This window comes from Polypterus senegalus, chromosome 13 (assembly GCF_016835505.1).
Source record: "Polypterus senegalus isolate Bchr_013 chromosome 13, ASM1683550v1, whole genome shotgun sequence".
In the NCBI taxonomy this organism is placed as follows: domain Eukaryota; kingdom Metazoa; phylum Chordata; class Cladistia; order Polypteriformes; family Polypteridae; genus Polypterus; species Polypterus senegalus.
This window is the reverse complement of record NC_053166.1, coordinates 158,747,101-158,765,602: the sequence shown is the minus strand read 5'-3', so window position 1 is coordinate 158,765,602 and position 18,502 is coordinate 158,747,101. Positions and strand designations below refer to the sequence as shown.

General features: G+C 46.4%; 1 protein-coding gene across 1 annotated transcript in view; it reads left to right on the top strand.

Annotated features, from left to right (window-relative positions):
• Positions 1-7,161: 7,161 nt before the first annotated feature.
• Positions 7,162-18,502, top strand: part of LOC120542268 (protein shisa-9-like) — a 185,195-nt gene continuing 173,854 nt past the window's right edge. Inside the window, exon 1 of the mRNA XM_039774589.1 lies at positions 7,162-8,364. Within this exon, the coding sequence (XP_039630523.1) occupies positions 7,712-8,364 (653 nt within the window). The 5' untranslated portion in view covers positions 7,162-7,711. The remainder of the gene's footprint in view (positions 8,365-18,502) is intronic.

Genomic DNA, 18,502 nt, shown 5'->3' with positions numbered 1-18,502 from the left:
TAACTATTATTATTACGGTAATAGTATCATTAAAAAAAATAAATCTCATCCTTTAGTAGACGTCCACGTTTTTTAAGCAATGGGAACTGGGATGAGGGGCACTGAAGCTGAAGCTTCATGGGTTTCATAGCAAATGTGCCCCTGAGTGTAGTCATCTGAAGAGGGTAGAGGGATGAGCCCACCTTGACGGTTTGAACACCAGACACGAATCATCTATCTATTATATAGTGCCTTTCATATCTATCTATCTATCTATCTATCTATCTATCTATCTATTATATAGTGCCTTTCATATCTATCTATCTATCTATCTATCTATCTATCTATCTATCTATCTATCTATCTATCTATTATATAGTGCCTTTCATATCTATCTATCTATCTATCTATCTATCTATCTATCTATCTATCTATCTATCTATCTATTATGTAGTGCCTTTCACATCTATCTATCTATCTATCTATCTATCTATCTATCTATTATATAGTGCCTTTCATATCTATCTATCTATCTATCTATCTATCTATCTATCTATCTATCTATCTATCTATCTATCTATCTATCTATCTATCTATTATACAGTGCCTTTCATATCTATTTATCTATCTATCTATTATATAATGCCTTTTATATCTATCTAGTTATCATATAGCGCCTTTCATCTTCTCTCTTTCTGCCCCCGTCTGTGTGGGTTTTCCTTCAGCTTCTCATATTTGTCCTTCAAATCCCCACAGACTTGCTGTTCGGGTCATTGGTGACTCCAGGCTGGTACAGTTTGGGTACCCAGAGTTGTCTCCTGCTTTGCACTCAGAGCTGCTTGGACAGGCTCCGGCCCTGCGCAGCTCATTATTGGATTAGGAAGGTCACATTAATTTATTTTATTTTATGTCTTGTCACTTTATGTGTCTTCAGACCCTTTACTTTTTCCACATTTTGTGATGTTTCAGGCTTATTCTAAAATCGTTTAAATTCCTTTTTTTTTTCTTCTTCTTCATTTTACCGCATCAAGCAACACTTAGTTTCCCAGAATGGCAAAGTGAAAACAGCATTTGACAATTTTCTGTAAACGTATTTAGAACTAGTGAAGCACGCGGCCCAAGCTGAAGATCAGGAGCTGCTGACACCTGAGATGTTTGTAGACTCGTCACGTCTTTCTGCTCCTCACCAAGTCAGACTGCGTTTTGTTGCTCCTGGAGGCTCATCGAGACTTTTCTATTTTGGCAGCACATTCTTTGGCTTTCAGGTGACACGCAGACCACATCAGACTGGGCTGAAGGTTCGTCTTCCTACAAGACAAAGCACAGCGGTAGCCGAGGGTCAGCTCAGGGAATGTCCTCAAATGGCCGAGCCAGAGCTCCGACCTGAACCTAGTCGAAGATCTCAGGGGGGGCCTGATAACAGCGAACCACCGATGGCCTCCAGACAGCCCCCCAAATGCCGGTGGGTGACGCTCGTGGCGTCCAACCCAAGAAGATTCCCGACTGGAGTGGCTGCTGCAATGAAGAACTGAATAAAGAGTCAGAATACTTGTGTCAATTAGTACATTTCAGTTTCTTCTTTTTAATAAATTTGCAAAAATTGCCATTCCGGGGTGTCGATTGTTGCTTTATATGGAAAAAAAATGAAACGCCGTCACGTTAGCGTAAGGCTGAAAGAGAACAAAATACGTAAAAGTGATGGGGTCTGAAGCCGCCGTACGTTTTGCTGTGTTATGCTACAATCTGAACCCGGCAGGTGAGATCCCGGGGTCCGAGGAGCTTATTGGACACCCGAATTAACCGTTTGGCCCCCCTGAACGTCTTTGAATCCATAAATGAAGCGTCCAATCACCTGACTTGCGAGGGAAGGTTAGATCAGGCAGTGGGCGGGGCTAAGCCCTTGAGTGCCAGAAGGACTGGGCGGGGCTAGAGGCTTGAGTGACAGCTGCTGATCCAGTAGGGACGGGAAGTGAGACTTGCAGGGAAGAAGAGAGAAGAACAAGAACCCCAGGCAGGCTGCGAGTGTCATGGTGGTCAGCAGAAGCTGACTGAGGCGCTCACACTGCTTCATTCCCGGAATGGCCTTCATCTTAACTAACTGGAGCAGCCACCCTGGGGTCTCATTTATAAAAGTTTGTGTTTGCAAAAATACAACCCCATTTATAAAATCTTACGTACACACCTTTGTATACAAGTCATTACAAATCATAATCACCTTGTGAATGTGAGGATGTGACTTCGCCAAGAACCCCACCCAAGTGCCACCCTGAAACCGCCACCCATGGCCTTTGCTATTGAACCTCCTACATGGGCAGATGGTCATCGGCTGGCAGAGCAGCCCCCACCTCAGATATCCGTATGACGCAGTCAGCAAGTCGTCCACCAAGGCTACTTTCTGTCAAAATCGAGGAATCGCAGACCACTCAGCCACAATGCTTGTCAGTCTGGCGTGCACGGTAATGGAACGGCACTGCTTATCTGAGGTAGGTAATACCACCCCTGATCGAGAGGGGGCGCTCTTACTAACCTTCTCTTCTTTTGTTCCCTCCACAGTTCAGAAACGATGCCCAGTGAGGGCAACTGACTCCGCCCCTTCCGGTCCCCTGCCTATGAAGCATTCAGTTTGGACCACACAGCACCAGCAGGGCGGCGCCCCTGCCAGCCGGACCAGACTTAGCCAGATGGCCTTCTTGTTTTGATCGCAATGGCGGGCAAAGCAGCTCACTTTGTTATTTTGTGGATTGAACTAAATGGGTGACAGTCAGGTTGGCACCCCAACATTAATCTGTGGAACTTGCAGTACCTTTACTCGACCACACTGGCTGACTCCCCTTGGCTACACGTTTCAGGGGTCTCTTCAATGTCCAAAGAGCCGACTTCATATGCAAAGAACTTTCCCAGAGTGCACTGGTTCTCCGAAGCACCGCACAGCCCAGTAAAGTGCCACGGAAGAACTGGTACTTCTAAGATCATCTGTTGCTCGCTTCTCTTGTCTTTCCAGTTCTGACCATGTTTGTCATCTCTGGGGTGCACTGTGGTTGCTTTTCCCTTTCCTGGTTCCGTTTCTGCACCCACTGTAATCGTCAGAGACGGCACAGCAAGAGCACTGCTAGATGCCCGCTTGCCAGTCATCAACAGGCATGCGCAAATCACCACAGCGCCAGGAATTTTCAAAGAAATAACGTAACAGCCCACCACCACGCTGATTAGAAATCTGGAGGGTCCCTTGCGGTTCATTGTGAATGCCGCCAAGTTAACGTATTGTTATTCTTTGATTTATTGGATTTCTGAATGTTTGACCTCCTGCTCTGCCCTTTGACCTTTCTTTGGATTCTGCGTTGGGACCTCGGATTGCCATGCTGGCAGCTCCTTTATGCCATTTGTCACCTTCACAGATTGACACAGTGAGCCTTTTGTGTGAATCTAAACTTTGACAGCAAATCTCCCTCTAGTGGGCATTTTTGGAACTTGCGTGCTTTTGGACTCCCAGTCCTCACATTGACTGGCAACACTGAGGGACACAAAGCGGCCAACAGCCGCAGACTTAAAGTTGTGTGAGGAGGGCGCCGGGTGCCACCTGCTTCTCTCGCCCTCGTGCTCATAAATGGGTGGATGCCCATCTACCAGAGGAGGAGGCAGCGACTCGGGTGCTTTGGCCTGCACAAAGACCCCCCAGGGCTGCTGGACGTGCTTCCAAGATCGGCTCAGCTGTGGTCATTTCTTTCCATAAATGAGCTACAAATTCAAAAAGTGGCCAATGGGTGACAGCCGTTTAGAAACAACCTCCCCCACCCCGTAGCCCCCCCACCATCTCTTTGTTTTTAAAATTGTCAAAGCCGCACACAATGACATTCATCCTTCAAGTCATCTCTTCTGTGACAAAACTCCTTTCTTTATTAACATCTAATCTTCAAAAGGGCGACGCTAATAAACCTTGACGCAGGTCATGTGACGTTATGTTGCGGGTTTGTGGAGATCATAAGGTTTCCTGTCTAGTGGTCCGCTCTCTGTGACGGCCCCCACCTTGTTTATGCATTACTCTCAGTACGTCGTCGCCACTCTGAATGGGGCTGCTTAATGAACCTCTCACCCCAAACGCACCCCTCGGTGCCTATAAACCCGGGCAGCAGGGATCTGCGTGACCCACCACAGAGTGTCCCACCTAATCCCACTTGAACCCTTTCTACCTCCTCGCTTGAAATGAACTCTCATGTTTCTGACAGAAATAAAATCACCAGGCGTCAAATGATAGCATAGACCACCTTAAGGAAAATGGAAGGCTGTTGGGGGATCCAGAATGTCAGGTTGAGAAACAAATGACCCCTCACCACCCGCCACCCGCCACCCATTCATTTTCTTAAGAGTTTGTAGATTTGAGCAAATTTCATCCCACTGCTTTGGAAATCCGTCAGCCAAAGGTGACAATCCAACAATTCAATTACAGCAAATAAACAGAAAGACTTCAGGAGAAGCCCAACGAACCAGCCGGCGAGCTGAGGGGGCCGGTCAGGTATGGGACACCTCTGGATGAAGGATGAGGATGAAGACATCAGAACGAGATGACACATCCTCTTTGGGAGGACTTTCACACGACACCAGTGTGTCAAGAAATGCAATGGAAATACGTCTGTATAGCGCCTTACGGGACGGGGACTGACAAGGCAGACGTCTTCTATCTTTGATTCTGTTTGGTGTGTACATGTTTTTTGGGAGGGTGTTGTTTGCTATAATTGTCCACTGGGTGCAAATAAAGTGCTGCCTGTCAATTATGTAGCGCCTTTCACACTGTCTATCAATCTATCTGTTATACAGTGCCTCTTCCATCTAAGGTACCTATCTATTATATAGTGCCTTTACCATCTATCTGCTGTAGTTATTTATTATAGAGTGCCTTTCCTTTCTCTATCATTTAGTGTATTTCACACTATCTGCCAATTTATTATACAGCACCTTATCTATCTATCTATTGCCTTTCACACTATCTATCAATCTATCTGGAACATAGTGCCTTAACCATCCATCTACTGTAGCTATCTGTTATAGAGTGCCTTTCCATTTCCAATCATATAGTGTATTTCATACTATATGCATATTTATTATATAGTGCCTTTTCTGTCTGTCTATATAGTGCCTTTTACACAATCTGTTATATAATGCGTTATCTATATGTTTGTCTGTCTATTGCCTTTCATGCTATCAATCTGTCTGTCTATCTGTCTCCTTTCACACTATCTATTATATAGTGCCTTATCTATCTATCTATCTATCTATCTATCTATCTATCTATCTATCTATCTATCTATCTATCTATCTATCTATCTCCTTTCCCAGTATTTTATAGTGCCTTTTCTCTCTCTATCTACCATATAGTACATTTCACACTCGTCACTATCGTCATGCCTGCACGTTGGAGGATCTCCTCATGGGCTCCATCGAGGTATGTAATAACCTGCCAAGAAGAGAGAGGGCGCTGTCGCTAACCTTGTCTTCTCCTTCTCTCTCCACAGCACTAAGGTACCGCCCAGTGTGGGCACTTAGCCCCGCCCCTTCCCGTCCCTCAGCCTTAACAACCCCCGGCTGCCCAGCAGGAGGTGCCTTTATAGCGTGAGTGACCTGCCAGGCAGAGCTCCCTGATTCTGTGGCTAACGCTGAACTTTTTTTGTTCATTTTGTAAACCCGAGGTTAAGATGCTCGACGCCATGAAGCTTTTTCCCTTTTCAGTTTGACTTTTGTTGAATTAACAGATGGTCTGGTTGGCATCCCAGATTTTCCTCAAGACCTGTCATTCCTGCACCTTGCCACACTATCGGCCATCATTATCAGCCCTCCTATAATGACGCTCCTATCAGAGGTGGCTTGTGTTTCTTTCCCACATGCAGTAGGACGCTGGATGGACGATGACTGGGAAAGCAGATTATGGTCAGCCTCCTGGGGTCGTCTTTTGTCTGCTGCAGATGGCACTGCTGTTTACCTAAAGAAGATGCCAACTGAGGACCTGTGAGATGCTTGTTTCGGACCCTCCACACTCTCATGTGGTTGCCTTTCTTCTTCTGTCCTGGTCGAGTTCCATCAACCCTCCTCTCTCAGGACCACAACGGGCGTCTTTGTGTGGCATCTTCAGTGGATCTCAAGTTGGTTAACCAGCAGGAGACAAAGAGTCTGGAGAATGGAGATAGGTCATCAGTGGAGCCCCTCAGGGGTCTGGCCTTGGACCCTCGCTTACTTTTCTGGTTTACATTAAATGACACAGATCCTGGTGTAGTTAGTAAACTGGTGAGATTTGCAAATTGAAGGAATGGCAGACACTGGAAGACCTGGACGAGCCTCAGAACCGGGCAACCACTCGGAAAGGGCAGTCTAGTGTAGAAAATGTGGGTGCTAAAGGAGCATCATCTGCATAAAATAAAAAGGGGTCTGCAGAGCAATAGCATAGGGGAAACATTGTTGGTTCCCAAAAGACCCCCTGGACATGAAGGTTCCAGAAAGCCCCTTCATTTATTTAGGCCTGTAACGGGCACCATTCAGATCATGAAGAACGGCGACTTGATGATTCCTGAAAGCCCAATGGCTTCTGATTCCACAGGGACGCTCAGAGCAGCTCTTTCTAATCTGCCGAGGTGGCCCACCAAAGCTTAAAGAGTTCACGTTTTTTTTTTCCCTGCATATTAGGATGTTTTTCATAGCGCGAGGAACCCGTCGCAGAATGAAATGCGCCACAAGGGTCCCCACAACCCAGTAAAGCAATCATGCAGCGTCATTGGTAAAAGTGGGGGCTCCTGGCACGCCCTGGTGGTCTTTTAGCTCGCCCTGGACTGACTGCTGAGTTGCTTCAATGCAGTGCTGGGCGCTATATTGCCGGCTGTTACGTCATCAGCTCGTCACACACATCAGCCCTGGCAATTCAACGACTCGTCTTCGCTCTTGTTATTCCGCTAACCGGCACGAGTGGTCGCAGTTTCTGACAGAGGACTTTCTATAAGGTGAACTTCTCCTCCCTGTTATTATTGGTGGTCTCTGAACAGGTTTAGTTTATTGGTGAGCCGATTGTTTCTGTGTCTACACCTGCAGTGACCCCCTCCCACCCCAAGCCCCCTCAATGCCAGTTTCGCACTGTGTGTGTGGACGCGGCGTCAATCCGACTTCAGCAGAGGAGACGTGAAGGTAAAAGCGGCACCTTTGTAATCTTCATCTTTCGGTGCCTTGACTTCAGGGCGAGTTCACTGCTTCGCGGCCGCTAATTACCGTTACATCGGTAAACTTTCTGTACAGTGAAAGGAGGCGTCCGTTATGAAAGACGCTATAAAAATGAACGGCTGCCTTTTTTTAAAATCGCTGTGACCCCCTTTTTCTTTGTTAGGAGCGCATTGCTATTCGTCGATCTCCAAGTCTCCCCCTCCTCCCATTCCCATCCGCCCCCCCCCCTCGCCAGCGCTATTCCGGTTTAGCTCCACTGTCTCGGAGGTGAACAGCGTGAACGCGCTCTTTTCTTTCCAGAAATGCGAGCGCAAGTCTGTCGGAGGCGCCTCTCCGGTGACAACACGTGAAGCACCTGAGGAAAGAGCCAACACACGGACGAGCGCGCCTTTCCTTCTTCTTCTTCTTCTTTTTAGGAACATCGGCGTCTCCTCCCGGCGCATCCCCTACTGCAGCCACAGCCGCAGCCGCAGCGCACGATGCTCGGCACCTCGTCGGAGCGCCCGTGTTAAACCCACGATGCCAATCCTTGTCTCGAATGGCTGTTTACTACTTGTTGTGGACGTGCTGCGTGGCTCTGCGTGGTGGTGACAGCGCTCCTCTCCCCAGTGACACAGTGCGCCGTTTCGCTCGCTCTTTTCCACGGCAGGAATTTCGCGTCTTGGAGTGCGAGATGACGAGGCTCGGGCTTCTGCTTTGTTACTTTTCCGTTGAACTTCTCTCGTTCGTCTGCAGGGCTCATGGCAAATCCGGGCAGCACCTGGGAAGTATCGTGGTGGTCTCGGGCTCCAATGGCTCGAAAGACGGGGAGCACTTGGCGTCAGATCCTCCACCTACAGCCGAAAAATGTCGGGGCTACTTTGACGTGATGGGGCAGTGGGACCCTCCGTTCAACTGCAGCACTGGAGCTTACCTGTTCTGTTGCGGGACCTGTGGCTTTAGGTACTGCTGTCAGTTCCGATCGACCAGGCTGGACCAAGATATCTGCAAAAACTACGACACCCCAGTGTGGCTCATGACTGGCAGACCCCCCTCTAAAAGGAACGACCTCCTGCACGACCACACCAGGGATAAAACGAACTTAATTGTGTACATCGTGTGCGGAGTGGTCGCCGTCATGGTTCTGGTTGGGATTTTCACTAAACTGGGTCTGGAAAAGGCGCATCGACCTCACAGAGAGAACATGTCCAGGTAGGTCGCCACCAAATAGGTGTCCGTGTTGCCTCGCGTGTGCGTGCACGCGCGCATGTGAGTGTGTGTGAGTGTGCGCGCGCGCTTGTGTATGGCAAAGTCAACTGCATGCAAAAAATGTGACCACGACCAACGGGCACACCTAAGCATTTCATCACCCCAAACATCTTTCGAATAAGATATATGCGGAGCCCAGTTATGTAATGTCGCTCCATATGCCCGCCGCTCTGTGACTGCATTTGGGTCCTCCAGTATACTCGTGGCAGACACCGAGACATCTCCACTTGGAACTGCAACAACGTGCGCCCGAAGAGTTGGACAATGCCAGGCTGGCATCGTGAAAGAGCCGACGGGGTTCAAGTGTGCAGACGTGCGCGCGCTTCTTGGGTTTGCTGCGTTAGAACTCAAATAGAAAACACGTTGGAATTAAAGAATGGCAGATAGCGAAGGGCACCCTGCACACGCGCCAGCAGCCCACCGCGCAAAGGAAAGTCTCCGAAATATTAAAATGCTGAGAGCGGTGGGCACCGACACTGATAGGAAACGTGAGCGGCGCCGCCGGGCGAAGAGGAACGAGAAAACGGCGCTGCAATGTTATTAAGCAATGCCACCTTGTGTTTGTGCAATGGCTGAGAAAACGAGACAGTGAAAAAAATAATAATAGTAGTAGCAGCAGCAGCAGCAGTAGTAATAGTAATAGTAAAACCCCGCAGTGTGTTACGGCACTTGAGGGGGGAGTGGGGTCAACAGGTGCCATCCATCGGGGTCTTTGTGATATGCCGCCGGAGCACCTTAAAGGCGAGGATTGGGTTACACAACAGTCGGTGCCTTCAGAGTTTCGCAATCTTTCTTTCTTTCTTTCTTTAGTAGAATTGTTCTATTAAGCCGTCTTCATAACCCTGGCGTGCAGCCTTTCTTACTTTATTTCTTAGCGTGACAGAATCGCACTATTATGATAGCTGTCTTCATAGAGACGCTTTCTTTCTTTCTTTCTTTCTTTCTTTCTTTCTTTCTTTCTTTCTTTCTTTCACGCAGTCCTCCAATGATGGCTACAGCTAACATTGTTTTAAATGTACAAGGCGATTATATTTTCCCACTGAAACGTCCATCACCGCGGTTTTACGATTCGCAACGCTGAGAACAAAGCACGGAGAAAAAAAAAATACGCAACGTTAAAAAAAAAAAAAAAAGCGTCAAAGCGATCGCATGTGGCGTTAGGGGCATTGCTAAGGTAACCCGGCGGTCTGTCAAAATGGCAACGCGCGTGAAGCGCCTCGCTGAAGGACCGTTCATTATTGTCATCAGCTCAAGACGCGATGTGGTGCGGCACAAAGGCTCCGGCGACACACGGACAGCACAGCCGCACCGTAAACCAAGAGCTGAGCAGGGTCTAGCTAACTTTGTGCCATTAAGATGCCCCCAGACATCACAATGAAGATGGCAGAGACTGGCAGAAGAACAACAAGCGGCGCCTTCATTGCGCCATACGTGCCACTCACAGTCTGAGCAGTTTGCTGCTCCTGCTCCGCGAGTCCAACCTGCGAGGAACTTTTACAAGCAGCAAAAACCGACAGGTGTCGCATGGAGGCGCCTTTTTAATAATAAGAAGAATAAAATGTATCGCTGGATCAAAGGAGACTAAAGAAAAAGTTTACATTAAATATTATTATTATTATTTTGCATTATGTGCTGCCCGTATATTACAATCCTTGTTTACATGTGTTCTGAGCAAGTAAAAGAGGTGATGCGTAAAAAATGAAGAGCCGCTAAAACGAGAACAAATGATCATATTAATAATAATTAATTACATTTATATAACACTTTTCTTACAAGAAAGATACTTCATTAACCTCAAAGGAAATTACGGGTTTAGAGCAGCAGACAATGTAATGAGAAGTCAAGCAAAATGACACCTTTTATTGGCTAACTAAAAAGATTACAATATGCAGGCTGTCGAGGGTTAGGCGTAGGGGTAGCTAACACGGTACACTGCACTATAGTACTAGACAGCACAAATGTAGTACAAATAATAAGAATTATAATAACCCGAAGTATGCTAACAAGGTGCAAATACATACAGCAAAAACAGTTTATAAGTAATAAGGCGCTATGAAAAAGATATGAAAGACACTATATTACATAGATATAGATAGATAAATAGATAGACAGACAGACATGAAAGGCACCATATGATAGATAGACATACAGACAGACAGACTATATAATAGATAGATAGATAGATGTGAAAGGCACTATATAATAGATAGATAGATAGATAGATAGATAGATAGATAGATTGATCATGTTAAAGGCACTATATAATAGACAAACAGATCGTTCGTATTTCTCCGTCACTTTCACTTAAGCGTGTTTATGGCCGGCGGATTTTTCTGTCATCGTCTGTCAAGTGTCATGGAATGCGAGGCCATGTTCACAAGTCTAGTAGGCTGAGATTGAACTTAATGAAAGTAAACACCAAAAGATGAGGACCAACCACAAGCGGGCATGGCGAAATGTGAGCACAGCGGAGGTGAAGCTCGTTTCGGTGGTCCAGTAGAGGTGGGCTGCTGTTTCGGTGGGCGCAGTGATCAGCGCTCCGCACTCTTTAAAACGTGAGTTTTTTACTGGTGCCTTACTGGGCTGTGTGGTTCCTCGCAGATCCATTGCTTGACAAAAAAAGTATTTAATTCTTGGAAAGGTTCTCTGGACTTTGAAAAGGTTCTTATTATATGCGCAAAACAGACATCTTTAAAACCTGAACTTAGCCGGAGTTGCCGTATGCAGCAAGAGTCCGAGAACCCAGCGATATTTCACAAACCTGTCATCATCCGTTCATGTACACAGTTACGTATCTAGAGGGATACATGTTTTTATTTTCATGGAACCTTCATACGGTGGCAAACCAAAAATACCGTCACCCCCATTATGGTATCGCACAGAAGGACCACTTTGGCACCTTTATTTTTAGGGGTGTAGGAGGACAGCACTGCACAACAGCGCGGTCCTAACACTCCACCGAAGGGCTGTTCTGTTTGAACCTTTGAGGAAGACGAGAGTCCTAGACTGACCCACCTGTGCAGAACCGGACAGCCTTAAAAGATAGAAGAGATGGCGAAATGAAAGGCGCTATACGGTAGAGGGACAGATAGATAGAACTTTATTTGTCCCTATGAGGAATTTAGCTTTTGAAAGAAGCTCTTTAAATAAATAACGGCAGCATCGCCCCTCTCAAACAGACAGCTGAATGACTAAAAAGAAGGAAAAGCGAAGAGCTGCACCTGCACCTGCTCCCCTCCTTCCACTTTCAAATCCCCTCAATCCAGTTCAGGATTACTTAGGCAGAAACCTACTGTGACAACATCGGGAGCGCGGCAGGTAACACACAAACACACTCACACACTGGCCTTTGAGGTGGGACAGTAACACGTGCACAGACTCCTCAACGATTCAGGACCCCGGAGTCGTGGGTCTGCTTTTATTAACCGCTGCAGCTCTGCGGCCATTGCGGTGTCCAAAATGCGCCTGTTTAACAGACCAGCAGTCGGACCGTCAAGGTGTCCTCGTGGCTCGCAGTCCCGGGTGCTGAGATGTGTTTGCACGTTTGTTTTTATTGTTTCTTTTCCGAATTATGAAGCTGAAATGCTGCTTGTCCAACGTAAAAAATTTCAATCGGAGGCTGTCACACACATGGCCGCCGATTATGGCTAAATGGTCAGGTGTCGTCTTCTTCGTGTGTTTCCAAAACGTACGTTTGCTCGGATGTTTTACTGTCATGTGTTTTACATCTGAATTTCAGAACATCCATCCATCTTCCTAACCCGCTGGGGCGCATGGGCAGCTGGAGCTTCCAGCAAGCATCGAGACAGGACGCCAGTCCACTGCAGGACACACTCACACTCACACTCACACTCACACTCACACTCACACCACATACTATGCCAGTCCACTGCAGGACACACTCACACTCACACTCACACTCACACCACATACTATGCCAGTCCACTGCAGGACACACTCGCACTCACACACACACACACACTACGCCAGTCCACCTAAGCTGCAAGTCTTTGGACTGTCGTAGGAAACCCGCGCAAACTGAGAACTTTCATAAAACGAGGGAAAGATTTTTTTAACTTTAATAACTGGAAGAGCAAAACACACAATTCATGCAGGAAAACAACATTTTAATGACCCTGACGTTGGTACCTTTTAACGTTTCATGTGTCACCTGTAAGTCTGTTTATTTTTTTAACACCCCCGTCCCCCCGTCCCCTTGCGGAAGTTTATTTCCACAAACTATTTCCGATTATTTGGACGTGTTTGTCGTCTAATATTAACTGCGACTTTTTTTCGTTCTTGAGAAGTCAGGGACGAGAACATCACTGCCAATTTAAGCACGAACACAGATACACTAAAAGGTAAAAAGACGTCCTAGTTGCCATGCTTGGGACCACCTGCTTCACGCGGTGTTTAAAGGGACGGCCATTTGTACAGCGCAGTGAGCACCTGGCAGTGAGAGAAACTAAAGTCCTATCAAAGAGAAACCAATTAAACACACACACACACACACACACACACACACATATATATATATATATATATATATATATATATATATATATATATATATATATATATATATCAATATATTCTCTACTCCTGTATATCAGTGCGATTGTGCGCTGGGCTCCTTCATGTGACTCTCAAGACCCTTAATTAGCTGAACCGGCCGTTGAGCACCGCACTAAATTTCTCGCAGATGTTACAAGGCGCCTAGTCACGCGTCTCCGGTGCCCTGGCAAGTGGTCTTCACTTCTCGATTCTGACGAATATGGGTTAAAGGGTTTGTTCTCATCGAATTTTTTTTTTTTTTGTCCATAAGTACAAATCAACGGGAATCACTGAGGGCTCACAGCGCCGGTAGTCGCGTCCTCGCATTAACACACTTCGAGGTGCTGAGGGCCAACACCGCCAACATTCATATCAGCCATACAGGCGGCCGTTCAGCACCAAGGACAGCAACTCCAGCGTCTGAAAAAAGTAAAGAAAAAGAGAGCTGCGTGGAGGCCGATCGGCCAAACAACAACCTGATAAAGAAACTAAGAGGGACAATTTCAGGACACTGAGAGGCTGAAGCGGCACGGCCGGGGCACCGCTGTGTCCTAACCGTTTGTCTGAATGAACAGCGAACGTCTGCACCCGAGCTGGTGTGACGCGAAATTGTTACTGGGACGCTGAAACAAAAGAAAAAACTCCAAGTGATCAAAGTCCCTTTTTGAAACACTCACAAACACACACACACACACACACACACACACACACACACACATTGGTGATGCAGTGGTAACATTGCTGCCCAGATTTAACTCAACATTCCGTAGACTCCCCGTGTCTGTGTGTTTCCTCCAGTTGCTCGGGTTTCTTGTACAGTCCAAAGCCATGCAGGTTAGGCGGACTGACAATGCCAAAGTGCGTGTGTGCGCGCGTGTGTGTGTGTGCTCGCCCTGTGACAGGCTGACACCCCGTCCAGGTGTTGTTCCTGCCTCGTGCCCTGTGCTTGATGATACACCATCACGATCATCCAACATACATTTTCTTCTTGTTCTTTCGGCCACTCCCGTTAGGGGTCGCCACAGCGGACCACCTTGTTCCATCTCTTCCTGTCCTTGTCATCTTGCTCTGTCACCCCTGCATATCCCCTCTCACCACATCCATAAACCTCCTCATAGGCCTTCCTCTTATCTGGCAGCTCTAACCTTAGCACCCTTCTCCCAATATACCCAGCATCTCTCCTGAACCTGCATATTCTACTTCAGGATATCCCAGCAGCAGCACAGGCAGGACTCAGTCGACATGTGATGATGGTACGTCGGTGCGTCACGCAGACTCTCCCACTCAGCCTTATCCCCCCAGAAATCCTAATCCTAGTACGTGAACGAGACAGAAATCTCTCGTGTACAGAAGCCTGACTAGTCATCCAATTGGCACCTGAGGTAAAGCCGCCGTCACAGGGCATCACATGGCACACCTTCTCACGATTCCCCCAAAACGGAACAGTTTAGAGTCGCCATTCAACCTGACATATACGGTTTTAAAATTTAGCGGGTTGGGGGGTAGCAAAAAAATTCAAACACAGAAATCCCATACAAAATCCACACATACGGGGTCTTAGCAGTAAGTGTGGCATCGTCGTGTGACTCGAAATAAGAACTTAAAACTGGTGCCTTTTATATCAATCAGTTTATTATATAGTGCCTTCCGCATGTATCAGTCTACCTAGCATATACTATCTTTCGCCATATGAGCTTAGTTTATAGTGCCATTCACATCTATCATCTTGTTTTTGAATATGTAGTATATAGTGCCCTTCATATTATATTTTTTAAACAGTGTACCTATTTTACATACCTATGTATTTATTTTATAGTGTATTTCGTATAGATTAGGCTATCAGTTGTGAAGTGCCATTCACGTCTATCTACCATACAGTGCATTTCACATCTTTCTATCAGTCTATCTATTATATAGCGCCTTTCAGTTGTAATGGCGTGTCAGTCCGTCACATAGACCGCCCTACTCGTTCAGCTTTGAGGCGCCGTGCTGGCCAGATGTGTTAAAATGGCTGCCCGCTCAGAGCTCCACACAGGCCGTCCTTGAGCCTGAATTTGAACCCAACGCGCTGCTCACTAACTAATGCGGGCTCTCCGGCGGCTCTTTCCTGGGTTGTGTGGTTGCTCGTCTCAGACCCATTGCTCGAGAGGCAGCCTTTTCATTCTGTGAAGTCGCAGTTGGTTTCTCTGGGCTTTGCAAAGATTCCAAATCTGTGTACAAGACGGACATCTTTAATGCCTGGAAAGCGACCTGCCAGGACACGACAGGCCATGGAGAGCCCGAACTTGGTGGTGGTGTTTGCAACAATTTTAAAGATCGGGAGCGCGCTGTTGTCATCTGTTTGTGCTTAGTTACTGAACTTGTTGCGGATCTAAATAAATAAACAAATAAATAAATAAGGACACTTCCTGTGGAAGTTTCCTTTGGATACCACAAGTGTTCCCTCTATGGCGTCGCGCTGAAGATCCCTTAATTTATAAGCGAGTGCTCTGAGGTTGGGAGGCGACTACCATATAAAGGTGTTTTCTGGTTATAGTCCCGCCATTGTGGTGTATTTAAATATAGAATAGCCATCTCCGTGAACGGCTACAGACACCGACCGTAGCGCTCGGTAAAGACACAGACGCGTCGTGCGTTCCGCTGTCCTGCCGAGTATTCCGATTCTCGTACTTGTCTGCGCGTACCCGTCTCTTGTTCGAGGCTTCTTTTCTCGTTCCCGAGACTCTACACGCGGAATTAGCGGCGTTTTGTGTCACGCACGCGGCACGCGGCACGCGCCTCTTTGTAGTGCGCTGACAGGTGACATCTCGGTAATCGGGGAGCGAGTCATCCGGCTGCTGTCGCGTTTAATCCAAAGTCACTTGTCCTTTACAGAATGTTGTTAATTTATTTGTCAATGTCACATCAGCAGGGAAATTGAAAAATGAAACAATTTAAAGGGCTGCACTGAGGAGAGTAGCGCACGGACCTCACGGGCTCCGTTTTTTTAAGTGCCGTTTGCCTCTCATTTCCTAAAGACTGCAGGTGACCCTGAGGCTGTCCCGTGTGAGTGTGGCTGCTGTGCGACTGCGTCCAGTCCAGGGGTGACTACCGCCTTGTCCGCCATGTCATGTGGGGACAAGTGCGTCTCTGGTTTGGCTTGAATTGATTTGACAAGCCAGCTTGAAGAACGCGTGAAGCGGCAGGGGACTCGCATTGCAGCTCTTCGCGGGAGTTTATTCCTAACTCCGCCATTCCCAAAGGTGCGCGTGTGAGGCGAACTGGCGAGTGCTCGGGAGTGAGTGAGTGAGTCAGAACGGCGGACACTCACACTTGTCATGAAACGGGAGGCTTATGAATATAATCTTGGATGATGGGTTTGGGGGGGGGGGTGGGGGGTTGTGAATAGAACCTCACCCCCCCATACACGTCGTTAAACAAATCAAAAAGACATCCTTAAAAAGGTTCTTGATCGATTAGGCTGAGTGGCGACGCGATGTGGCATGGCGCCTGCCAGAGTTTGGTTTCCTCCATGTGACCCCGCATGGAGACCCCGTACAAGGAACTGACGGCACGGACAGGCGGGGGGCCAGAAAGTGATCTCGTGTTGAGGATTGTGGTAAACTCTTTGATAAGTGGGCTTCGTGCGTTTTACTAGGAAATGCTGGATAACGGCGACCGTTCTCTTCACGATCCGTCGTTTCAGGCCCAGCTCCATTTTTTAGGTTTGTGTCTGTCGCTCGTTGCGCGCGTTCAGAGTGCGTAGGCTTATTTAATAAACGTACAAGAATAAAATGAAAGACTGCATTTCTTTTTTTCTTTGTGGATTGCTTCAGTTTTGTTTAATTTCTTTTGCTTTGAAAAGAAAAAAAAAATCGCTTCGGGATTTGGGCAGAAGCGAGCGTCACGTGCTCGTTCCATTTCAGATTTCTCGCAGACTGGCGGCTGGGCAGACGGTGGTCTGAGGATATTCGGCTTTCTGCTGCTCCTCTAAAGCAGACGGCAGTCATTGGAGTGAGCGCCTCCAACCGGCCAGAGAAACACCTATGGCTACTCCAGAAGATCCGTCCCTCCGTTCTTCAACAGAGTCGCTCTCAGAGGCGGAATGTCGTACAAGTAGAACTGGACACAAAGCAGAAGCCGGCACCGTAAGGGGGCGCTGTCTACCACAGGGCAGATTTAGCAGCCTTCCTATCATCCATCGAAAAAGGGGGGCGGTTTGAGTGGGGTGACAACAAATTCATACATTGGGGGTTTCAGCACCAACTGCTGCGCCACTGTGTGACTTGACTCTAGTGATCAATACTGTCTATCTATCTAGTCAATACTATCCAGTTTACATTTTATTTATTTGGCTGACGCCTTTATCTAATTTATGATACAATTGGTTCCATTTCTTTTGATTTTCCAAATGGAGCACAGCCAGGTCAAGTGACTTGTTCAGGGTCACTCAGTGTCACTAGTGGGCTTTGAACCCACAACCTCAGGGTATGAAGTCCAAAGCCTTAACCACTACGTCACACTTCCCATCTATCCATTATATAGTACCTTTTGTATCTGTCTATGTATTATACCGTACCTTTCACATCTATCTATTATATAGTGCCTTTCATACATATATATATATGTTTATCCATCCATCTATATATCTATTAAATGGTGCCTTTCATATCTATCTGTTATACAGTACCATTCACATCTATCATTCTTTGTATTATAGTGCCTTTCAAATCTCTTTTTAGCCACCATATAGTACCATTCTCATCTGTCTATCTAGCATATAGTGCCTTTTACATGTATCAATCTGTATTGTATAGTGCCTTTCACCCTACTATTCTATTATATACTGCCTTTTGAATCTATCAATCAATTGTATAGCGCCTTTCACGTCTATCATATAGTTTTTTGTTTATGCAGCATATAATGCCTTTTACATGATCTTTTATATATATTTAATCACACAGTGCTCTAAATACGTCTCTATCTATCTATTATATAGTGCCTTTCATATCTATCTATCTATCTATTATATAGTGCCTTTCATATCTAGCTATCTATCTATTATATAGTGCCTTTCATATCTAGCTATCTATCTAGCATACACTTCTTTTTGCATTTCAATCAATTTATCGTATAGTTTAAGTATATGTAAAGTATAATGCCTGTTATACAGTATGATCTTTTTATACATTTATTTATATAGTGCCTTGCATATCTCAGTGTCTAGTATATAGCGCCTTTCACATTTAATCGCTAGCTCCATCATTTCTATAGGAGGCCCTTTGTTCTTCACAGGTGGTCTCATTTTCTAAAGAACTGAAGCTCTTCGGCCCCCTGAAGTTGTCACAACAGATAGAATAGAAATGTGAAGGTGAAGTGGCGGAGCTCCAGTTCTTGCTCTTTCCGCGGTTGTTTTTACTTTTTTATCCTTATTATGACAGTTTCTGTATTTTAACACATGGTGACTAACATTTTAGTAAAACATTTGTTGAAGTTTTGTTTTCAGATGTCATGTGAAAGTAACTTTTCTCAAAGGGGGGATCCCCAA